Source organism: Siphateles boraxobius, unplaced genomic scaffold (genome assembly GCF_051911475.1).
Source record: "Siphateles boraxobius isolate OS27281-9 unplaced genomic scaffold, OSU_SipBor_1 66, whole genome shotgun sequence".
NCBI lineage: Eukaryota > Metazoa > Chordata > Actinopteri > Cypriniformes > Leuciscidae > Siphateles > Siphateles boraxobius.
In genome coordinates this window covers 13,538,613-13,564,078 of record NW_027509193.1, presented here as the reverse complement: position 1 = coordinate 13,564,078, position 25,466 = coordinate 13,538,613, and the positions used below count along the sequence as shown (strand labels likewise).

General features: G+C 40.5%; 3 protein-coding genes across 6 annotated transcripts in view; all 3 read right to left on the bottom strand.

The window, feature by feature from the left end:
• slc17a7a (solute carrier family 17 member 7a) overlaps positions 1-11,912 on the bottom strand; it is a 28,399-nt gene extending 16,487 nt beyond the window's left edge. The window contains exon 1 of the mRNA XM_077212403.1: positions 11,346-11,912. Coding sequence (XP_077068518.1) covers positions 11,346-11,407 — 62 coding nt within the window. The 5' untranslated portion in view covers positions 11,408-11,912. The remainder of the gene's footprint in view (positions 1-11,345) is intronic.
• Positions 1-25,466, bottom strand: part of LOC143721715 (uncharacterized) — a 120,413-nt gene that overhangs the window by 91,998 nt on the left and 2,949 nt on the right. The gene's annotated exons all lie outside the window — the stretch shown is intronic.
• The window catches only part of slc6a16a (solute carrier family 6 member 16a), a 36,339-nt gene continuing 24,227 nt past the window's right edge, over positions 13,355-25,466 (bottom strand). The window contains exons 1-10 of one of the 4 annotated variants that reach the window (XM_077212397.1): positions 20,587-20,749; positions 20,375-20,501; positions 19,478-19,653; positions 18,519-18,629; positions 18,180-18,421; positions 17,258-17,438; positions 16,920-17,121; positions 16,675-16,834; positions 16,416-16,578; positions 15,181-15,656 (exon numbers count right to left, since the gene is read on the bottom strand). In XM_077212397.1, coding sequence (XP_077068512.1) covers positions 15,327-15,656; positions 16,416-16,578; positions 16,675-16,834; positions 16,920-17,121; positions 17,258-17,438; positions 18,180-18,421; positions 18,519-18,629; positions 19,478-19,653; positions 20,375-20,501; positions 20,587-20,610 — 1,716 coding nt within the window. In that variant the 5' untranslated portion in view covers positions 20,611-20,749 and the 3' untranslated portion in view covers positions 15,181-15,326. Of the gene's footprint in view, positions 15,657-16,415; positions 16,579-16,674; positions 16,835-16,919; positions 17,122-17,257; positions 17,439-18,179; positions 18,422-18,518; positions 18,630-19,477; positions 19,654-20,374; positions 20,502-20,586; positions 20,750-25,466 lie in introns of those variants that run through there. The other 3 variants (XM_077212395.1, XM_077212396.1, XM_077212393.1) reach the window with 3 other exon arrangements.

Below are 25,466 nucleotides of genomic sequence, written 5' to 3'. Positions count from 1 at the left end.
TATTGTTCAGATCATATCACAATATTTAGTGACTTAAATTCAGCCTAGATCAATGGACTATAACGTTTTGTCAATACAACAGACTTGTACATGTGTTAATTGACCACAGTTTTTTGCCTTGCCCATTTGGATATTCAGTTCTTGTTTGTTTTTTTGTAGATGTAACCACACGTAGATTCACATGATCAGACAATTTACCAAACAATCCAGATCAAATTAACACTTCATGGTTTTGCAATATTTATTGGAAATTACACAATCTAATAAGTACAATTAGTCAAATCGGACCATCAGAATGAAGATGCCACAGTCAGGCCCGTAAGGTTGTGGGGGAAGTCCCTATTTCAAGAGAAAATAAAACATGAACAGTTCCAAATAAACTATTGCACACTGTGCACACCACACTTCATTATTATTTTTTCTTACCGCTGACATCTGCATGGCGCGTCAAATTTAAAAAGTGAATGACGATGCGGAAATGACGTCAATTTGAAAAGTGAATGACGATGCGGAAATGACGTCTGCTGTCCATCCACTGGTGTCCAGCCACTGGTGTCTAGCAAGAAGTGAGTCTGCGGGGCTGCAGCTCGATGCCTCTCGCCTTGGCAGACAGAATACAAATGGCTGTCCCGAATACGGGACAGTCCGTCAGTGGTCATGGGAGGAGCATAAGCAATCTGACATCATATTGCTCAGAAAATCCAAACGGCTTGATTATTGAGAGTGTTTAGGCTTTTTGAGGATAAAAAAAATTAATGATTTTTTTCATTGTATGGTGGTTGTGTCCAGGCACTGCAAAGACACATTTACTGTATATGCAAACACCATATAAAGTGAATTTTGCATCCGATGACCCCTTTAAGTGTTTAGACACCATATTATTGACTTTTGAATATTAAAATATTTTATAAGCCAGATATGTTTTATTACACTCAAAGTCACCATAAAATCAAAATCGATGATTCTTGATTTTTTATGGAATATTGCAGTTTGCATCTATTCAAAATTTTTATTTTTATTTTTTAATTCATGTGCCCTCATAATCTTTAATCAAAATCACTTCAGCGACATCTCTTCTCTTCTCTGATTAAGTGTTTACTGCCATGAGGGCGGGACAACCTGTTACTTGCAACAATAGCAAACAACAACCATCCAATCATTTCCCAAATCCCCTGCATTTTTCTTCTTTGAGAAGTTGTTTCACCCGGAAAATAGGGAATAGGGAAGAAAAGACTATCGTAACTTCCGTTTCATGCCATCTTTAAAAGGAAAGAAGCTAAGATATGAAGTCACATACACTAGGGAACCCTCATAGGTCATAAAACTACATCACATAACACACCTAAAACAGGTGGGATCAGAGGGAAGACACATAGGGAGAGAGGACATGGAACAAGAATGAAATGTCTCACTGGACAGCAGTACATGGGAGTCCAGCAGAGACCATCTGCGTATGCAACCTGTCTGCAACGTCTACAGCCAGTAAAAACACGCATACAAGCAAACACTTTTACAGACATATGCTCTGAAACTTACAATAAATATATGAATTTAATGTGCAGATTAAATGAATCCAAGATTATCTGATGCTCACCATTAAAACTATCCTACACTTAGTGTGGCTGTATTTAATGTGCAAATATGTAATTCTCACAAATCATGCCAATAAATAGTGTATATATACAGGTCCTTCTCAAAAAATTAGCATATTATGATAAAGTTCATTATTTTCCATAATGTAATGATAAAAATTAAACTTTCATATATTTTAGATTCATTGCTCACCAACTGAAATATTTCAGGTCTTTTATTGTTTCAATACTGATTATTTTGGCATACAGCTCATGAAAACCCAAAATTCCTATCTCAAAAAATTAGCATATCATGAAAAGGGTCTCTAAACGAGCTATTAACCTTATCATCTGAATCAACTAATTAACTCTAAACACCTGCAAAAGATTCCTGAGGCTTTTAAAAACTCCCAGCCTGTTTCATTACTCAAAACCGCAATCATGGGTAAGACTGCCGACCTGACTGCTGTCCAGAAGGCCATCATTGACACCCTCAAGCAAAAGGGTAAGACACAGAAAGAAATTTCTGAACAAATAGGCTGTATCAAGAGGCACCTCAGTGGGAAGTCTGTGGGAAGGAAAAAGTGTGGCAAAAAACGCTGCACAACGAGAAGAGGTGACCGGACCCTGAGGAAGATTGTGGAGAAGGACCGATTCCAGACCTTGGGGGACCTGCGGAAGCAGTGGACTGAGTCTTTAGTAGAAACATCCAGAGCCACCGTGCACAGACGTGTGCAGGAAATGGGCTACAGGTGCCGCATTCCCCAGGTCAAGCCACTTTTGAACCAGAAACAGCGGCAGAAGCGCCTGACCTGGGCTACAGAGAAGCAGCACTGGACTGTTGCTCAGTGGTCCAAAGTACTTTTTTCGGATTAAAGCAAATTTTGCATGTCATTCGGAAATCAAGGTGCCAGAGTCTGGAGGAAGACTGGGGAGAAGGAAATGCCAAATGCCTGAAGTCCAGTGTCAAGTACCCACAGTCAGCTGCTGGTGTTGGTCCACTGTGTTTATCAAGGGCAGGGTCAATGCAGCTAGCTATCAGGAGATTTTGGAGCACTTCATGCTTCCATCTGCTGAAAAGCTTTATGGAGATGTAGATTTCATTTTTCAGCACGACCTGGCACCTGCTCACAGTGCCAAAACCACTGGTAAATGGTTTACTGACCATGGTATTACTGTGCCCAATTGGCCTGCCAACTCTCCTGACCTGAACCCCATAGAGAATCTGTGGGATATTGTGAAGAGAAAGTTGAGAGACGCAAGACCCAACACTCTGGATGAGCTTAAGGCCGCTATCGAAGCATCCTGGGCCTCCATAACACCTCAGCAGTGCCACAGGCTGATTGCCTCCATGACACGCCGCATTGAAGCAGTCATTTCTGCAAAAGGATTCCCGACCAAGTATTGAGTGCATAACTGAACATAATTATTTGAAGGGTGACTTTTTTTGTATTAAAAAAAACACTTATTTTATTGGTCGGATGAAATATGCTAATTTTTTGAGATAGGAATTTTGGGTTTACATGAGCTGTATGCCAAAATCATCAGTATTAAAACAATAAAAGATCTTAAATATTTCAGTTGGTGTGCAATGAATCTAAAATATATGAAAGTTTAATTTTAATCATTAAATTATGGAAAATAATTAACTTTATCACAATATGCTAATTTTTTGAGAAGGACCTGTATATAAATGTATAAACATTTTTATACATATGTATAAAAAATACTATTTACTATTACTATTTACTATAAAATGTATCAGAGTTTCCAACATAATAAGTAGATGTTTCCTGAGTCACAAATCAGTTATTTCTAAAGGTTCATGTGACGAACACTGGAGTAATGAAGCTGAAGATTCAGCTTTGACATCACAGGAAATAATTACATCGTTCTGCTTTAGCAGTAGACTACATTGTACTATTGTTTTTTTTTAAATTGGTTTTTTATAAATGCAGCCTTAGAAAGCAAAAGATACTTTTTTCAAAAAAATGTTATTTGTTTTATTTTCTGACCCACCCCACAATTTTGAATGACAGTACTGGTATATACACTCACCGGCCACTTTATTAGGTACACGTACACCTTTGCTGCGTTCAGGGCTGCGTTCCAGTCCAAAATTGTCATGCCCTCCACTCACTAACTTCCCTCCGTCTTTTTCACTCGGATGTACGTCATTGCTTACTTTGCATGAGTGCCCACTACTGGCGGAAACTGGGCTGGGCTGAATTGGAACGTCCTAAGTTGATTTATTATTTAATTTTTTTTTCCCTTTAAGAATTTGTTTAATGCAGCATCCAAATGTATATAAATGTATATGGGTTGTTTTAAAAAATCATAATTAATATATCATAGAGTTGTTTGTGGTGGTGGTGATTAGACGAGATCTGCGGTATCGTCACAATCGTGTTGCATTGTGGTATATGGCGCTGCCTGAAGTGTACATATGAAGTAGACTCGCTCCCTCGGTCAAAATCGAGGGAACGAGGGTCTGTCCATATAAACTTCCCTCGTCCACTTCACGAAGTGGAACGCCATTCAAAATGGCGGCAGGGATTCCCCCGAGGGGAAGTGCTAAGGGAAGTTCGCAAGTGCGTGTCTAAAAGTGGACTGGAACGCAGCTCTTGTGTCACTGTGACACCTGTATTGGACTTTGTTTTGCCTTCTGTGTTTGTGCATCATGTGTTTTCTTGTTAATCAGTTTCACCTGTTACCTGTCATACTCCTCATTAGTCATCATCACTCACAATGTGCACCTGTTGTCACTTAGTCTACTCGTTTGTCTGTGTATATAATCTCCCTAGTTTCAGTTCTACCTGGTTAGTTCTAAGTCTATACGGCTTGCTATGTTTGGTACGTGTCTTGTACATAAATGATAAATAGAGTTTGATCATTCTTCATCTTCCTGAATGTGCCTCACGCAGCCAAAGCGTGACACCTTGCTAGTACTGGGCTGGACCTTTCTTGAGCATCCCACGAAGAATGAAGGCAGTTCTGAAACTTTTGCCTTCGAACTGCCTTCATTTTTCATGGCACAGATTCAACAAGGTGCTAGAAACATTCCTCGGATATTTTGGTCCATATTGACATGATTGTCGCATCAGACAGTTGCTGCAGGTTTGTCGGCTGCACATCCATGATGCGAATCTCCATGATGTGAATCTCCATTCCACCACATCCCCAAAGGTGATCTATTGGATTGAGATCTGGTGACTGTGGAGGCCATTTGAGTATAAAAGGCGTTTGAATGATGCTCAATTGGTATTAGGGGCCCAAAGTGTGCCAAGAAATATCCCTCACACATTACAGCAGCACCCGCCTGAACCGTTGATACAAGGCAGGATGGATCCATGCTGTCATGTTGTTTACGCCAAGTTCTGACACTACCATCTGAATGTCGCAGCAGAAACCAATACTCGTCAGACCAGGCAATGTTTTTCCAATCCTCTATTGTCTAATTTTGCTGAGCCAAATTTTAGCCTCAGTTTCCTATTCTTAGGTCCCGTTTACACGAAGGGAAAACGCAGATATTTCCCTGCGGTTTGGCCTTACATTTACACGAAAACCCCGTTTTTATCACAGAAAACGATTATTTCTAAAAACTAAAAAGTGGAGATTTCTGAAAATGCCGGTTATGTGTTGCCGTGTCAACTGGGAGAAACGGGGTTTTAGGTTCTCTCTTGTCGATTCTGAGGATTCTGATTGGCTTGCATGGCTTTATCCTTCTCCCTACACTGCTGCCCATAGGTTAGGCGTATTTATGCGGGTTGTGTGCACAGTGTTATTATTGAAAACGGAGTGGGGAGGGGGAGGGAAATATTCGTTTCTCTAAATACCCGGCTATGTGTAAACATAGGTTTAGCTGACACAGGAGTGTGTCTTCTGCTGCTGTAGTCCTTCTGCTTCAAAGTTCGCTGTGTTGTGCGTTCACAGACGCTCTTCTGCAGATCTCGGTTGTAATGATTACTGTTGCCTTTCTATCAGCTGGAACCAGTCTGGCTATTCTCCTCTGACCTCTGCCATCAACAAGGCATTTTCACTCACAGATCTACCAATCACTGGATATTTTCTCTTTTTCAGACCTTTCTCTGTGAACCCTGATGGTTGCATGTGACAATTCCAGCAGATCAGCTGTTTCTGAAACACTCAGGCCAGCCCATCTGGCACCAACAACCATGCAACGCTCAAAGTTTGAACTTCAGCAGATTGTCTTGACCAATGGTACCTACATGCATTAAATAGCTGCCATGTGATTAGTTGATTAGATATTTGTGTTAGCAAGCAGTTGAACAGATGTACCTATAAAGTATAGTTTTATATATATATATATATATATATATATATTTAAAAATATATATTTAAAAACCCACAACAGTTGTATAAAATAGAATAGCACAGAGACCTATTTCTGAGCTCCACAAATCTCATATACACGTATCACAATATTAATCTCTCTCCCTCTGTACGTCTTTCTCTCTATTTCTCTCATTCTGTCACTGTTCCTACAAAAGCAGATCCCTCATAATCCCTTCAACCTCAAACAACATACAATCAGAAAGTGAAGTGAAATGAGTGGGAGATGACTGCATATGTCTGTTTACATGTTAGGGAGTCGATTAATATGTCGGCCATATAATGTGTTTTAATGTGAAACTAAAAAGGGTGTCTGATGGAAAATAGCAATGTGTTTCAATTATAACTAAAACCTCTCACACCCGTGACTCATGGACGTCCCTCCCCTTCAATTCCCCCCTTTCATCTCTTAGCCACTGATAATCTGTAGCCCCACCCTCAGATTAGGATTACAGAAATTATAGACTTCCGGAGATAAATATGAGCAAGAAAAAAAGAGTGACTGAGTGGAACGAGAAAGAGAGTTGGAAAAAGAGAAAGGGAAGGGAGGAATGTGTTTGTCCAGAATTTAATGCACACACATTCACTCAGGAAGATCTGTAATTAAGGTTAAAGCTAGTTAAAAACAGATTGCTGCCAACAGCGGCACATATGCTACCGACTAATGAGAATGACTGTTGGCTGTAATTAATATTTATTTTATGGTGTATTTTAGCTCTTTCTCTTTATCTGCATCTTACCATGTGACCACTGCACACATAAAACCGGGATTACAGATCATGCACTTCTGCATCTCGTTCCACGGTTCATGACACACCAGCTGACCTGTGTGTGTGTGTGTGTGTGTGTGTGTGTGTGTGTGTGTGTGTGTGTGTGTGTGTGTGTGTGTGTGTGTGTGTGTGTGTGTGTGTGTGTGTGTGTGTGTGTGTGTGTGTGTGTGCCATCTAAGAGACAGGTGTACTGCAGAAGGGGGTGTACAAGGACTTTGCTAAACACTTTATATGGGTAAAACACAAACACGCACATAGAATCCTGTCCAATAGAATTTACTTCTATGTCAGCATATTATAAATATCTTGGTGCCAACTACCAAGTTTTATCATAACCTCTAAAACATAACAGCACTATCTCAGCAAATGTTTAATAGTTTTTCTTATTGATCTCATATGAATATTATACACTTAACCTCTCCACATAAATGACTATATCAAGGTCAGCATGCTCTGATTCTCTGAGTATACACACATCACGTTCACTTTCAGCACTGCCGCTAACCCGTTTTTCTATTTGATTTTCCTTTTTGACCGTTAATAAAGTATATTCTGTATCCAGAGGTTTTATAATTAATTAAAACTAAAATCAAAACCATAAAAATAGCATTTATGTTACTTGAAATAAATGTTAACCGAAATCAAATTAAATATGAAAAGCCGTAAACTTATTTTATTTCAGCTAGTTGCCAATTAAGTCAGCATTTCTCATTCAACTTAAATTACTAAAATAATTAAAACTAACAAGATTACTCTAACTAAAATTAAAGTGAAAATATAAAATAAAAAGATAAAATATAATTAAAAATATTTTTTAAAAAGCTGAATACAACAACTCCTCACCTGTGGCCTCCTTAAAATGACCTTCAGAATCTTGGCGAAAGTTGTAGATAATTTTCGCCTAAAGATTTCTGAATATTGGCTGCATATGCATAATTCCTGCTATATAGTAGATGAAAAACAGTAGGCTATATGAAAAGAGTATGTACTCAAATAAAACAGTAGGCGAAAAGTCCACGGATGACCTACTACTTTCGACGAGATTCTGAAGTGCGCATCTGACGGACACTTTACTATCCCATGAGGCCACAGGAGAGAAGTTTTGAGTTTTGACAACATTCAAGATTTATAATGAATTTAGAACATCTAGATTACATTCATACTACACGCATACATAGAGCATACTTTTTTAACGGCCATAAAGTGCTTAATCAAAAGAAGTACCAACTCTGAGAGTAGAAATTTCAGACTAGACACTGAGTACTGATTTAAACATTTCTTTGTTAAATATTTTAAATTATACATGTAATCATCTTAATGGGTTTCCTAATTACAATTATTTGAATAAATATTTGAATGTTTTTTTTATATTTAAAAAATATAAAAATGATTTTAAAATAATAGAAATCAAATTAAAGTTGTTGTTTTTTTACTTAAAACAGACTTTCATATTTAACTTTTTTGCAGCATGTATACACCTGTAAACATATACATAATTTTCAACAATGTCGCAGGACAGCAATATCATTATTTACGATGAATGTGATGAATCACAAACAAACAAAAATCATGCACTTCTGAATCTCGTACCATGATGCAAGTTTACATTCCATGAGTTCATCACAGCTGCAAATTTGTATTTAAGTTCAGAGGTGAGATGTGTGGATTTCTGCTGACACTAAACGTACACAAACACGTCAAACATACATTGACACACATGCACTTTCCCCATTTAATCTTGCTGTAAGAGGATAAAGGCACAACAGTTAAAAGAAATTACATAATCCTACAGTTCTCTCTAGCACCCTCCCTCTCTCTCTTTCTCTCTCTTTGACCATCACTACAACTATGTTCTGTTCATCCTTTTAACATCTTGGCTCACTATTTTACTGACGTTTCATGTATGGAGAGGTGCTCTGAATCTAGTTGCCTCTCTGATTGTTGGTTAATTTTATGAAAAATTCTGATGACATTGTATAAAACGTAAAAGATTAAAACTGATCCACAAATCCCCCCCCCCCCCCCCCCCTTCCATTTGTTTCTGTTCTACCATCAGCGTTGTTCTATGATTTTTATGCCAAACTCCTCTGACCCTCCCCTGCGTCTATTGAACAGATTGAGTCTCAGTGGGACTGTGTCACCTGGGGAGATACTTCCCCCCTCCTGACACACACACACACGCACACACACACAAACTTATGCAGCCTGACCTTCACATGCTTTCAGATAAGCATCCTAGTGAACATGCAAAATACAAACGACAAACAAGAATACAAATATATGAGTGAAAAAACGGTACAGGAGAAATTACCTTACCACCATTCGCTGAACACGTCATATTAGGTTAATTTTTACCTAAATGTTTCTCTTGGAATGTGAATGAGCCAGAAATCTGAAGGAAAATATTAACAATGTCCAACAGCGAATATATATATATATATATATATATATATATATATATATATATATATACACCGGCAAGTAAACAGTGAGAAGTGTGTTTTAATCGAATTTACTTTATAAAAAATAAAAATTTCACAGGGCTGAAATAGCATATTCTTCAGTGAGGAATAGCAGAATGAGAAGAGTTGAGCAGGAGAGATGGAGTTGGGATGACAGAGGGAAAACTGCAGGTGTGAGGTGTATTGCTTGCTGGCCTGCGAGGCTGAAACAGTAGGAGAAGTAGATTGCTGAGCTTTAAATGATTTATCAGCAGCTGTGCTCTCTCTAAAATATTATCAGGGACACAGAGTCTCACAACTAAAGTCGAGAGTCAGAAATCCAAATCAGCAGTTTACTTTTAACACAAACTTTTGCACAAATACCATACCTTTAGTTTCACACTACACTTTAAAGGCATGGATTAAAAAAAGCATGTTGTATTCGAAAAGTTCTATTAAATTCACCTCCAGGGGGAAACTACCTCGTACGCACAGCATCGCGAAGCTGCCCTTCATTTAATAATCCCGCAATCTCGCGCACTGAGGACGGACAGAGCTGACTGGTGAGCGCGAGAGACGAGGAAGTGATGGGAGGGGGGCGTTCAGGGATTTGTTGGGCCGACAGCTGTTGTGTGGGTGTGTGTGTGTGTGTGTGCGTGTGTGTGTGTTTCTGATGGGCTATTTCGGAGCTGGATTTTAATGTTTAGTTGCTACCTAAAATCTCATGTAAGAATAGGCCTATGCGTTTTAACACTAAACTAAACATGAAACTTTAACACTAAAACTTATTTCATCAGTGAATGGCTGTGTTTACAACGCAAAGAATGTAGACTACAAAATATGCTATTTATTTTATAGTATATAAAACCTTTAAAATATGTATCCAATGCAATTTTTCAGTAGGCTATTAGTAAACGCTGATGTTAGTGGTTATAAAACATTTTTCCAAGAAGACAAACTTGTTTGAAAGGGATGTACTTTGACCTTTGGGAGAGTCCATCCTGTCTGAATTGGGCCTAAGACAGATATCGAATTAACAAGATTTAACAAGGTATTAAAAATGCTCCACCGCCAGCAAAATGTGTTTTACACCAAATCTGCCATGACAAAATACTTCCTGGTCTTAATTAGGTTTAAAATAATACATTTATTTACTATTTTTTTATACAGTGTATTCAATTTAAAATTAAATGTTTACAATTTAGTTGAATAATTGAATAACCGATGACAGACAAAGCAGAATCCATGAAAAAATATTTATATGAAAGGTAAAAATTTTCTATGACTTATGTAGCCTATATATGAATATTTACATTTTGAATAATTTACCATATTTTAATACAAGATATGTCATAATATTTTAGAAAACGCTATGAATGTAAATTAAATGATTTCACTCAACACACATGTAGGTTTTAATGAAAGATGTTTGAAATAGCCCACATCTGAAAAGTCATCTTACCATAGGCTATACTATTCTTTTTTTTTTTTTTGTATGGAACTTTTGTATCGAATAGAATTCGTAGCCAGGCTAGTAAGCAGCCTAGTAGCCTACTCATGGAGTATGAAGACCAAATTTGGTCAAATACTTCCTGTTCTCTGAGCGCGGTCCGCTTTATTAACTAGGGCGTGGAATCAGAACTTGTGTGTGTCCCGGGACGCGCGAGCAGAGCAGTGATGCGCGCGACTACCTGACGCTCAGGTGGAATAATGAATGAACTCGCTCACGCGCACAGACACTAAAGTGAGAGAGAAAGCGAACAACGCCACGCGTCGGAAGTCTGTGGCACCGGGTTAGCCGCGAACTAATCTGATCCATCTGGACAATCTTCTCAATCGTACTGAGTGGATGCATTACGTGCAAACCGATTACATAAGAACACATTTGACTCAGATTCAGTCACGACAAGGGTTTGCACCTGACATCTTGAAGAAGGATACACACGCACAGAGAATGGAAACACAATCACTTCTTGGCCATAATTAACTTTCCACTAGCAAATTTTCCTCACTAAACGTAATGTCAGATGCAATTATAGACATAAACTCACTTTAATTCCAATGTTTTTCAACACCTCAGCTTCTACAAAAATCACCTCTGGGCAAAAGCTATTTTTTCTTTATTAACCAAGAGAGAAATGTAAAACAAGTAACGGAAAAGTTCTTAAAAGTACATACTTTGTGGATAAGAAGATGGTAGGCTACCTCACCTGTGTATTTTCCCCAAAGTTTTTCCTGCCTGAGCCTTAAAACGGTCCGGACGGATCTCCATCCTCGCGACTTCCGAGTCCGACCGGTGTGCTCCTGTCCCGTGTGCCTGCCTGACTCTCTCTCTCTCTCTCTCTCTCTCTCTCTCTCTCTCTCTCTCTCTCTCTCTAACATCCCCCTCCCCGCTCTTTCTTTTCTCTCTGTCCGTGGTCCTGATGAACAGCCTTATATATAATCATTCAAATGAAATTACTTTGATGGTTTTTGTAATAAAAGGTATTGTGAATAGACCATTAAACAATTAATTTTACACAACTACACATTACATAAAATAAGTAGGCCTAAAATAAATCAACCCATTAGCCTATTATATAGAAACGATGAATCATAAAGCACATATTTATTTCGAGTATGGTCTATTGACATATTTGTACATAAATCACTAAAATATTTTCATAGCTTAGGCTATAGTACAGCCTACCTTGATCATGTAACTAGGCTACTAGCAGCATATCACAATTTGTCACCTGTAAATGAAAGTCGTGTTAGCGTGCAGAGTTTCTCAGCATGGAAGCTTATGAGCAGTCTATCGCCACCTTGCGTTTACTACGAGACGTTTACAAATTTGAGTAGTGCAAATTTTTTACCAGATAGCTTCATATAGCCTACCAGCCAAATGAACCAGTTTTAATCAAGTCGAATTCTTATTTTCATAATAACAACATAATAAAACACTGAATCAGCCTTTATATGTGGTCTGTATTACAACCAACAACCGTAATGTTTAGGATAAGATTAAGGATTATATCAGGTAAAAATAGCTCCCTAAGGTAACAATTCCACATATTAAATATTTCACATTGGCTACTGAGTCCAAGTGCTTTTCCCCTTAACATTGTTTATGGTTGTTCTTATAAACATTGATCTGAGACCAGTTATTGGTATATTGTTCCTTTGGATCAACATTTACTGTGAAAACGTATTTGAATTGAACTTAAAACTTATCTTCAATTTTATACTCTATTATTTATGCTGTCAAACTGAATCAATATGATAAACAATGGAAATAATAATAATAATAATAATGTCCTTTCACATCTATGACCAAAGAACTTTTTATTTGGCATAGATTAGATATACAGTGATTCTTCAGCATGGCACAAAATCTCTCTCTCTCTCACACTCACACTCACACTCACACTCACACACACACAGTATCCAAACTATATATATACTGTCATATCACAACAGAAGTGAACAAACAAAGAGAATACTCACAAAGGAAGTGAACATGCTGCAAACATCCCCTGCTGTATACAAATCCAAGCGTCAATAGAATAACAGTTTAAAAAAAAAACCTAGTCTAATGACTAAAACCTCTCTTGTGGATCTGTCTAAAATATAGACAAAAATCTTTCTGGTCAGCCTGAAACAGACCATATGTATTCTAAGCTTTCTCTATTTGTGTTCACTGATTTAACCTGAGGCAAACATATAACAGTAATTTATTTATATCTGTTCTACATTGATCTTCTAATATCACACAGTACAACTCAATGTTATTGCATATGAATACAAACCCCTGTGCTGTCATATGGTCTTCATAGTATTGTAGTCATGGCTAAAATTGCATGTATTGAGTGTTATGTTTTAAATTGCAGCATGTGTGGCAGTAATTTAGCAAATGTCTTACTCCTTAGCTTAAAGACACAATGACACAATCTTTTTTTAATATTTCTGTGGTGTTGGATTAGTTCACCTGCTGGTTAACCCCCCCCCCCCCCCCCCCCCCCCCCCCTTAAGTTTACCTTAACTCTATTGACAATATACAATACAATTTTCTTTTGATATTACAACCAATTATTAATAAGGTTAATGGCTAACAGTTTCATACTCAAAGAACATTTTTCATCCTCTATGTACCATTTCTTTGGAGAAAAAAAAATTAGTATTCTAGTAAGAGGGATAATACTGATATTTTTTAAAACGTTTAACAGTCTTTCACCATCTATTTTCAGTAACACTTTATTTTACAGTGTCCTTGTTACATATGTTACATGTAATAACAGTAATTTATGCCTAATTACATGCAATTAACCCTCAACCAAATCCTAATCCTACCCTGACCCTATAGTAAGTACATGTAGTTAATTAATATTACACTGTACTTAAATATTTAATTACACTGTAACAATGACACCTTAAAATAAAGTAACCACACTTTACAATAAGGTTTCATTTGTTAACATTATGTAACTACATTAGTTAACATGAACTAACAATGAACAATACATCTACAGCATTTACTAATCTTAGTTAACGTTAATCTCAGCATTTACTAATACATTTTTACGATTAAATGTTGTATCTATTAACATAAGTTAATGCACTGTGAGGTAGCATAAATATAACAGTTCACTGCATCTTGGATTGACGCTATGGGGACGACATCAGCGTAACCTGTGTCTGAAGCACGTCCATGACGTCATTAGTGTCGTGAGTATAAGAGGGTACCTGTAATACATGGCTTTCAGCTTAAGTCGTGGGGATCCGAGCTGGCTGAGGTATATGGCTCTTTCGCATTCTTCAGTCACTGGCTCAAGCAATCTGTTAGATCAAGATGTGCTAATTATAACATCATCGGATCGAGCAGATAGCATGTTGCTGGCACCATCCAGCCAGAAAGATACAGATGTGGTTGAGGAGGGTGAGGATAGTTTTTTGTATTGAGCCCTCTTAGGCTGCCAGTCCAGCATAAGTGTTGCATTCTCCCCCCAGAAGCTGTGGTGATACCCAAGGTCGTAGTTGGGAAAATATTCTCCCATGGCGAATACTCCCTAGGGGAAATGGCAAGTAAAAAGAGACTGTCATAGCTGAGCCATTTTTGGGTCTGAAATGGTCTGCGCGGGAGGGAGGAAGGTTGTAAAGGCCGTGACTTCCCTTGTTATAAAAGCACAGAAGTGTGGATATCTTCTATTATTGGGAGATAGAGGGTTAGGTAGGGGTACCACTAGACAGTCTATGAGAGTCTTTGGTGAGCACACCCTTGATTGACGCAATAACTCTGGCTAAATTATCCATTGAGTCAATTTATGCTATGCCAATTCCCTCAATGGCAGAGTGGGTATTTGTTCCCCATAGCATCATCCAAGACACAGTGTTGAAGTTCCATTTCAAAAGGGGATGTCTCAGGTTACAACTGTAACCATGGTTCCCTGAGAAAGGGAACGAGACACTGCACCTCATTGCCATGCCTTGGGCATGCCTACATCTCTTCTTCAGACAAAAAAGTTGATGACTTGTATTACAGCACCCTCTTATATTTACGGGCTCTCCACTAATGATGTAATGGACTGTGGTCGGCCAATGAAATTCTGGTGTGTGTTCACCAGTTATGCTGATGGTGTCCCCATACCATCAATCCAAGATGCAGTGCCTCGTTCCCCTTCTCAGAGAACCATGGTGACAGTCGTTACCTAAAACGTTTTATTAACTAACATTAACAAAGTTTATATTGCTCATTGTAAATGTTACCTGAGGCATTAACTAACAAATTGGATCTTGTTGTAAAGTGCTACCCTATTTTACTTAAGAAAATGTAGTAAAAACAAATGTTTTATTCTAGATGACGAGCATGTCATGTGCTTTGGAGAAGCTGTAATCTAATAATTAAGTATAATTAATTAATATAATTAAGTGTGGATATTCATTATATTCAGGCACTTTTGGTACAGGCCACTTCACTTAGGCTAAGTACATGTAGGGATTCAAGAACAAAGCAATTCAATGATTGGTGTACTTGTATCACAAAGTATCCCTCTTAAATAGTGCCGCAGTTGACAAATATTTTTCATTGAATGTTAATTAGCATAATGAGAATAAATGAAGTCGGTCTCCCTCCATTCCATTAAAATACTCCAACACTGATGAATAATTAGTCTTGTTGATTTCTACTCAAACACCCGTTATCTAAATTTTTTCCCTTACACCTCAGTGTCTTCTTCTTCCTCTCCATCTTCCAGTTGCGAGAGTAGCCTGTACTGTTCAGCACCCAGTGGAAGGAAGGTGGACCGGGGCCGATTCCTGTCTTCGTCCACTGGGGAGTGATGGTTATTTGGCTCTGACTCATCAGAATTGTATTTGGAGTATCGCTCTCTTGGAGGCTCAACTTCACCCTCCTCCACTGGTAGGCTTCTCCCCCCTCTAAGGAAGGAGAGCAGGTAGCCAATGGGCACCGGGAGAGATGCTATAATGATCAGCATGGACAGCATGATCAGAGCCCATCCAGGATACTCGAGGCTAGCTTCAGAACCCTGACAGAGAGAAATACTTTATTTTTTTTCCGCAAAGACACATTGCATTGATAAAAAGTGGCAGTAAAGACATTTATAATGCTACAAAAAAAATTATTCTTCAAATAAGGATATATGTTTCCTGAGCAGCAAATCAGCATGTTAGAATGATTTCAGAAGGATCATGTTACAATGAAGACTGGAGAAATGGCTGCTGAAAATTCATTTTAGAATATATTCTAATAAAAACATTTTAATATTATTTCACAATATTGCTGTTTCTACTGTATAATTGATTAAATAAATGCAGCCTTGATGAGCATGTGTGTCTCTTGTCAGTATTTGTTTGTATTTTCAGTAGTCACATGTCTTCCTTTGTTCTGCTTTCCTGCCACTCATTTGTTTCCATGGTAACCCTCATTAGTTCATCTGTCTCACCTGTTACCTCGTTAGTCTTGTCAGCTGTGTCTCGTTTCCCTGACCTGTTTCCCTATGTATTTAAGCCTTTGTGTTGAACCTTCTGCCTGTCCGTACCTGTTTATATTATATTGTTAGTAAACATTTGCATTGGAACTTTGGACTCCTCATCTCCTTCTGCCTGCACCATACTGTGACAATGTGAGACTTTCAAAAGCATGAAAAAAACACCAAGACATTTTTAAAAATATGTAGTCATACAGGTTTTTAACGACAAGAGGGTGAGTAAATGACAGAATATTTTTGTTGCATATTTGTCTACTATCCCTTTAAATTATTTAGTCTTTTTTTTAAATATAATACCGTGGTGTGGTTCCAGGCTGTGTAAGTGGGCCGTTTGAAGACCATGCGGAGAAGACTAGCAGCCAGCAGTCCCACCATGGCAAACAGGCATACATACTTCCATAAATAGCAATAAACCACCGGAGGGCGCCAGTGTAGCATCACCTCCACATCATCCAAGAAACTGCAGAACAGCAAAAACAATGAAGATAAAAAAAACTACATATAGCTGATCCCACAACTTAATCAGTATATAAATAGATTTCACACTTCATCTTACCGATCAGCACCGTAAACCCATGCCACGCTGAAAGTTTCAAAGATGACGACAACGATCAATGGCAACGTTGCAGAATAATCATCAAACATGGTCACAAAATAGTTGCCACTTCTTTGAGTGAAGAGCAGGCCAAAGAGGAAGCCCAGCATACAGCAACACACTGCATGTGATACAATGATACAGTCAAGTCACGTGACAGCTAGGGCACAAAATCCTTTAGTATTAGCACGTCTATTTGAGTGTACCCGTCAACATTGTCTTGTGGCGCCCCAGCACTCTGAAGTTGTCCATGAGTGGGGTAAGAATCCCCTGCATGGTGCCAAACATGGTGGAGAGGCCCAAATTCAGCAGCATGAGAAAGAACAAAGTTGACCAAAATGGACTTGCAGGAAACAACGACATCGCTTCTGTAAATGCTATAAATGCCAAACCTGTACCCTCCACTCCCTAAGAGAAAAAGAAACAGCATAGATGGGGATGGATGGACTCTCACAACCAGAAATAATTTCACTATGACAGTGAGATACATTTAACTAATGTAATACAATATGCACTGAGGTCCACATATATATGTTAACCCTACCTTGCTCATTTCTCTTTCCAGGTCACAGTCAGTGATATTTGACCCTGGCAGGCTTCCATAGTGGCTGTACCATTCTCTGTAGTCATGAAGAGACACTGATTTGGGATCAGAAATGTTGAACCATGGCCACCAATGCTGTGATGAACCTGTTGTTGCTATTTCTGCCATCCTGGCCACATTACTGCAAAGTGACATTAATTGAAATACAAATATAAAGAAATGATAAAAATGTTAGTTTGATACAGAATAATTTATAGTAACATTTAGCTTGATTTATTATATGCAGTTTAGTTTGAGGGGACAAAAATTAAGATTAATAGAAGGATGTATTATTGAAAAGCTTACATGATATATAACAGTCCCTGCTGTGTAAATTACAAACACACATCGTTCAAAAGTTTCTGGTCTATCAGATTATTGTTGTTGAATAAATAAATACTTTAATATTGCAAGGATGTATGAATTTTATCAAAAGTGGCAGTAAACACATTTATAAGGTTACAAAAGTTTTTCACTTTTCAAATACAGTATATGTTGTTCTTTAGAACTTTGTCAAAGAATCCTGAATAAAATGCATCACAGTCTCCACAAAAACATTAAGCAGCACAATTGTTTTCAACATTAATAATAATAATAATAAATGTTTCTTGAGCACTAATCATCAAATTAGAATGATTTCTGAAGGATCATGTGACACTGAAGACTGGAGTAATGATGCTGACAATTAAGATTTGACATCACAGGAATAAATTACATTTCAAATCATAAAAAAATAAATAGAAAATTATGTTAAATTATAATATTTCAAATTTTTACTGTATTTTTGATCAAATAAATGCAGCCTTGGTGAGCATAAGAGAAAATTAAATACAATCGTATTTCAAGAAAAAACTAAAGAAAACGAACACAGATTCTTACTTACGATGCAACACATTCCAGAGCAATGTTCTTGGCTCTGAAACCAAGGACCACAAAGACAACCAGAGTGGCCAATACTGAGGTCATGAAGTTGATGGCAGAGACCATGATGGCGTCCCGGTGGCAGTTGTTATGCACAGGGTTGTAGGATGAATAAGCGATCACAGAGCCGTAACCCAGACCCAGTGCAAAAAACACCTGTGTGGCAGCCTGACGCCACACCTGCACTTCCCCCCAAATCTCCAGCTAATTCAAACAGAGAAATACTGTATGATTACAAAATTTTAACATAACATGCCTTTAAATAGTACTTTATGGGAGTTGTGTGAGCTCTTGTTGTCACCTTAGGATAAAACATATATTTGATGCCCTCTAAAGCCCCGTCCAACATGAGCCCTCTGATGAGAAAACAGATCAGCACAACATAAGGGAACACGGAGGAGAAATACATCACCTGGAGAAAAGGAATAGACAGATCATAAATTGGAAGAACTTTTTTTTAATTTATTGATTTCACTAATACCCCTTTTCCACCAAAAAAGAACGGGTTCGGAACTGGTGCTGGTTCAAAGTTGGTTCGGAGTTGGTTCAACTTGCGAACCTCCTCAGAACCGGTTTGTTTTTCAACTTCTAGAGCGCCCAGCGAACGACGTCGTTACGTCACTGTGTACGTCGCTTTACGTCTCAGCTAGAAACGCTTGCAAGTACTGTACAACATTACTTTGGGATTATCTCTAACTCGTGAACCAAGAAGGCTTTAAAAACAATTGAAATATGTAAGTCTTTTAATCTTTTCCTTTGATATGTAATCTTTTCTGATTAGTTATGTACACCTGTCTTGTCTTTTTTTTTCTCTCCGTTTATTTGTTCTATTTTGTGACTGTTTTCTTCTTTGCTTACATAATGTTTTCAATAAAAAAAATAAAAAAAAGCTAGAAACACTTGCGCCAACTTCAAGCATAACAATTACAATGGCGGACTACATCGTGTTTCTGCAAATGTTTCTCCTGGCTTTGCGGTCAGAAAAGATGTTTAGGACACATCTAAACCCGCCCCCAGCCCCCGACGTAAGCATGACGTGGTAAAAGAACGGTTGTCTGGTTCTAGTCCAGCAAAGAGTTGGTGCCGCTTTGGAACCAGTTTTCCTGGCCGAGAACCGGTTCGTTGGCTGTCGAAACACAAAGAACTGGTTCGCGCGCAGGCACCGGCTCCGAACCGGCTCTCAAAACGCTTTGGTGGAAAAGGGGTATAAGAAGAACATCTCTACCATGATTGAAAAATAAATGTGTTTGTATTTTGTACCTTGGCAGAAGACTTGATGCCCTTGATCATTGCGAGACACACTATAGCCCAGGCCGCAAGGAGGCAACCGGTCATGATAGGGTTAAACTCTCCTGACTCATCTATGGAGTCTGAGATATCCAGAGCCTTTCTGAACCAGAAATAGGAGGTAGGAGAGCTTGAGGCACATTCCTTCACTAAGACAGGAAGATGAGATCAAAACAACTGTACTGTAAATCTCGAAGATACAAAATATACAAAGTATGTGATAATTAGGGATGTGCGTGAGTAACTGAAAAGTGGACTGCTCATTCTGAACAAATTATTTGACACTAGTAAAAAACTAGTTGAAAAGAAGGATAATTTTCCTTTCTGCATGTGTCTGACTTTAGCAACAACTAAATTATCTTTTCCATTGAATCCCTCACCTAACGTTTGACTGCAACGTGTTTTAATGTTGTTTTCATTAATGCATTTTGTTCCTTTAATAAATTCTTTTTTTTTAAACTTACACTACCGTTAAAAAGTTTGGGATCGGTACGATTTTTTTAATGTTTTTAAAAGAACCTACATTATTTTGATCAAAGTAAAAACAGTAATACTGTGAAATATTATTACAATTTAAAATAATTGTTTTTTATTTGAATATATTTTTAAGTAATATAGTCCTGTGATGTTAAAGCTGAATTTTCAGTATCATTACTCTAATCTTCAGTGTCACATGATCCTTCAGAAATCATTCTGATATGACGATTTGTTGCTCAAGAAACATTTCTTATTATTATAAATGTTGATGATAGTTGTGCTGCTTTATATTTTTGTGGAAACCATAATTTTTTTCAGGATTCTTTGTGAATAAAAGTATTAATTTCTTTAACAAATTGATTCCAAGTGATTTTGTGTATGTAAACAACATACCTGTCTGGTTTGAGATCATATCTACAGGACACTGTTCCCATGGCAATGGATACTGGAATGAATTCCCCATATAGAACAGAGACCAGGCAATGATCACATTATAGTACAGGGCCACAAAGAAACAAACCTGAGAGAGAAAAAGAGTATAATGACATCTTATGGTTGTATAGGTGTATGATTGAAAAACAAAAAGAAAGTCTAAAAATACACACTGTCAAGATCTGTGATTGTTCCATTACAGTGTAAAGCAAAAAACAAACATATTGTGTAAAATGCCAACATTATAGAACTTCTGCCATCTGATCTTACTGATAATGTTATCATACAAGCACACATATACAAATGCTCACCGGAAAATTCTCCTATACTCATACAGAGAGGAACATCCTGGTTGCGTATGCAACCCACCGTTCCCTGAAGGAGGGAACGGAGGACGTCGTCTACGTAGACTGAATGGGATCACGCCAGGGAGCCAGTCATCTTTGAGTACTATTGAACGAGCCAATGAAATGGGCGTGCGTGATTCGCATCACACACTCCGCTCCCGCGGTGCGGGTATAAATACGGAAGTGGATGCACGCACTAGTTGCTTTTTCGCTGAGGAGCCGAGCGTAACCCGGGTCAGCGGTGGTCCAGCAGCAGTGGCAAGGGGACTGCGTCCTCTGTTCCCTCCTTCAGGGAAAGGTGGGTTGCATACGTAACCAGGGCGTTCCCTTTCAGTCGATAACGCCAGGCATAGTCTACGTCGACTGAATGGGATCCACCATTGGAAGCGCCACTAGAGCTGCCACTTTCCGGTGCCTAGACAAAGCCTCCTGATGCCGCCGCACAAGGCGGGGAAGGACAGGGCTTAGGCCAGAGAAGTCACTGCTGTTCCCACAGGACCACTGGGAAAGCGTTCCCTGTACATGAAAGGAAGGGACGCTGCAGAAGCCAAACCTACCCGAAGGGAGGAACGTGGAGAATACACCTATGAATTGGGCGAAAGACCGGGCAGTACAACATATGGAATGTCACTGGGGTGGCTCCAGCCTAAGAAAGGGGGAGACTCAGCCAACAGTGACAGCAGAGAGACTCTGCCGAGGGAAGACATGGGCTCGCCGTAGGGAGCCGTACCGTGGAAGAACACACATATGAGATCACCATAGGGATCGCAACATGTGGACCCAGTCTAACACAGGTTCCACACTGCTTACGAGTGGTATGCCTAACACCGGACGTTCCGCCACGTCTGTCGTCAGAGGGGTGAGGAGGACTCAACAGGGTTCAGTTAAGGGGAACTCAACTGGAGTAGAAATGGCGCAAGTATCCAGCCACTTTGAACCGGGCTCACAGTGAAACTGGCTTCATGAGAAGGGAGTCCACGGGAAGCAGCGGTTCAAGTAAAGGTGTCGCCCAGCCCCCAACTCTAGAATATCTGTCAGTGAAGCACTCTGTCAACACCTAGACGGGAGCACACACTTATTTAAGAGGAGCTCACCACCTAAGTGGACATGTGCATCTTCATCAAGATGAAGGCAGCCACCATTGAGTGGGCCAACCTCGCTTGGAAACAGCCTTCCCTCTCTGCTGATTTCCTTAACAGATAAGAGCTGGTCTGAGGTTCTAAGGCTTGCGTTCTGTACACGTATAACCGCAATGAAGCGGACGGACAGAGAAAGCCAGGGCTGGGTCTGCCTCCTCCGGGGAAGCGCTTGCAGGCTCACCACCTGGTGCCTTTACGGGAGAGGTAGGAACCTTGGGCACAATCCAGGCCGGGGGTCTCAGCTCGTGAGAGTTAGCCGGCCCGAATTCCAGGCACAACTCGTTGACCGAAAGTGTGCAAGTCCCTACCCTCTAGTAGAGACCATGCGAGCAGGAGAATTGTTTTAAACAGAATTTTGAACTCACTGCCTGCAGTGGCTCAGGGGCAGATTGGTCTCTGGATTGGTCTCTGCAGTAAAGTTGCACCAAAGATAAGGCCCAAGAGGGGCGCAAAGATATTCCCTTGCTCCCTCAGGAACCTGACGATCAGGTTGCTTCCCAAGCTATTGCATTATGATGCAACATCATTTTGAGGGTGGAGGAAAACAGCCTACTCCAACCCATCTCGCAGGAAAGAGAGCACTGAAATGACCGAACGCTCCCAGGATCTCCTCACGGAGAGTAGACTCACTCAACGAATAGGTTCCTCTTCTAATGCGCAAGTACACTACCTCTTTCCAGGGGGTGCTCAGAGAAGTGATAGTAACTACCACATATTCCTGTGATAGCCACGGTAACCTCCACGTCCAGTGTAGGACCAACCCGGAATCCGCAGAAACACATTTCTGCGGGCCCCCGGGGGCAGCTGAGAGCCAGTGTCTGTCGAAGCATTGTCCGCTGAGACAGAAGATATGCAAGTGGCAGGGGGACGAATCTGGAGAGGCAACAGAGTAACTGTGTGGCCCCGGAGTAGTCCCGACCCAGCTGGACTGCCAGGGGATGGAGTCTCCACTCTCCCTGGCCATAACTGTCGTGAGGCTCGTCGGTGGCACGATGGAGTAGGCCGGGAAAATAGTGGAATGAAACGTCCTCAGAAGCTTCTGACTCCAAGGAGGAGGTGACGGGTGAGTTGCAACATGCGAGGGAAGCTTACGCAACGGTCGCAATTTCTGCCTTTTCAGACCAGTACCAGCTCGCTGAGCAGCGTAGGCTCAAAGCGAGGAGAACTGCCACAACTCGAGGCACAAATGCCCATGCAGTCAGATGTCACCCAGGCCTTTGTTAAGGCACGCCCTTTGTACATGGCCCCTCAGTCGGTGAGGGTTTGGCAGCAGGCCGGGGTGAACTGTTGTCACACAGGGTATGCTGCTCTGCCACGGTCACTTCGGGACTCGATGATGAAGCTAGCGCTGAAGCGGTCTTCATATGGAAGAAGCCAAGCGGCTGCATCTGTTGGACGCAGTTCTTCGCTGTATCGCCGACCAGCCCAACCTGGGAAATTGGGGAGTCCAGGAACCGAACCTTGTCCGCATCCGCCATTCAACCAGGCTGAGCTAATGATGGCGCTCCTGGACCACGAAGGTGGACATCGCCAGTAGGGCATGGACGGTTACCGCATTACCGCAATACCGCGGTCACGTGACTCCAACCGCAGGTCTGAACTCGTCACCACCGAAAAAAAAAACATTGGCCTACTGCACATGTGTGCACATTGTGTCTAATTATATGGATTCATTGATTCTAATGAGATGGATTATATATAATGACATTGTGTCTTACATGGATTCAAGGGTTTCTAAACAAAACTAATCATCAATAGATGGAGCAAATCCGACCTTTCGCGAGTTGGGGACTGCAATGTTCCATGACACATAATAACATTCCATTCGTATTAGAGATGCGCGGATGGGCTATTTTATCGGCTACCGCATCACAAAACTCATCATCCGTCCGCCATCATCTGTACCAACGTTTATGACCAATTTTCAAAACCGCACCATCCGCTGATTGTTTTAAGGTCTATGGGCGATGCAAGGCGCTGCTGCCGCGAGGCTAAGCTCTTGGCTGTTCTAGAAAGGAGACTGATCCAATGCAGCAAAGATATTTAAAGGCTAAAGTCCTTAGTAGCCTATGTTGTATCCCCAGAATTCCGATCGGCGCACAGGCAAAAATAAATAAATAAATAGGCAAAATAAAACGTACATCGGCAAACCTGACCTTACCTGACTGTAGCCTAAAATTTTATCATTTTGTTTTGAATTTTGTTTAAAAGTAGACATTTCAAGCTTTCTATTTATTTTTAAATGTCTTTGAGGCAAGTAGCCTATAGACTGAGTTTCGGTTCATTTATGAGAAGAGCTTCAGTTCACGCGCAAGAGATCGCACCCGCGCCTCCACGTCCTGATTATTTGTCTGCTATATTTGCTTCTTATTTATTAATCCCAGGCAATTGGTTAATGAAACAGTGATCTAAATTAAGATACAACTTATAAAAAACGAAATTCAATTTAAAGAAAGGCCTTCTACAAAACAAAACTTAATAAAGTGGTCAAAATCATATTTAAAGTATTTAAAGCGGTTTACCACTATACCGCGGGAATTTCTTGCTTTTCAACCGCGGTTAGAAAAAATCCATACCGCCCCAGCCATAATCGCCAGACCGATCGTGCACGCCATGGCACTCGTGCCCCGGAGGGTGAGGTCGGAGCAGTGCGGTGATAAGCGCACGTTCTGGGCTACCCTCGTGCATGTCCATGGGTGCTCTGGCCTGACAGACCTGTAGCAGTGCCATATCACGCAAGAGGAGGCGGCTTGCCCATAGGCTTTGTAAACTCTGCCTGTCGGAACGGACGAGAACTCACAGGCCTTAGGGGGGGATGAGGATCCCTCCAAAAGGCAGTGGCCGCCAGACACAGGTGCACCTGTGTCGTGACAGACCGCTCCACTGGAGGGACAGCCTTGCAACCCTTCACCGCTCCTCCATCAAGGGTAGTGAGGGGGAAAAGCTATTCAGTCAGTTTCTGGCAGAGAAAGGTGCCATCCACAACCTGATAAGCTCTCCATGCACTTCGGGAAAGAAAAGCACTGGGGCGGCGAGCTGAGAACCAGCGCGGCCCGCCCCGAGATACCAATCCTCCAACCGAGACTGAATGGGACACGGTGGAGTTTCCACTGGAGCCCGGCAGCCTCGGCTGCCCGTTTCAGCATAGCTGACATTTCTGGATCTGGCTCGGGCAATGTTACACTCCCAGAGGGAGATAACACAGCCGAGTCGTCATCTCCAGAGGCCAGCTCACCCTCCAATGCTGCTATCGACATCTTATCCTCTGGGGGAACCCCAATTAAAACGGCTGATTACAGTTTACAGAGGGACCAGCACGCTCAACAGGAACGGCTGCGGTGTGATAGAGGAGTGAGGAGCCCACAGGGAATGGTTACCAGGCGAGACATCCATCACTATCCTCCGATCACCCATCCCACACGGCACCCGGGGGTGGGGCATGGTAATGGGGACTCACGCTTTGCGGACGAAGGAGAGGCTCGATCTCAAACCCGCGACAGTCACATTCCCGCAAAGAGAACATGAGCGGTTCACAAAAGCTGCCTCAGCGTGCTGAACATATAAATA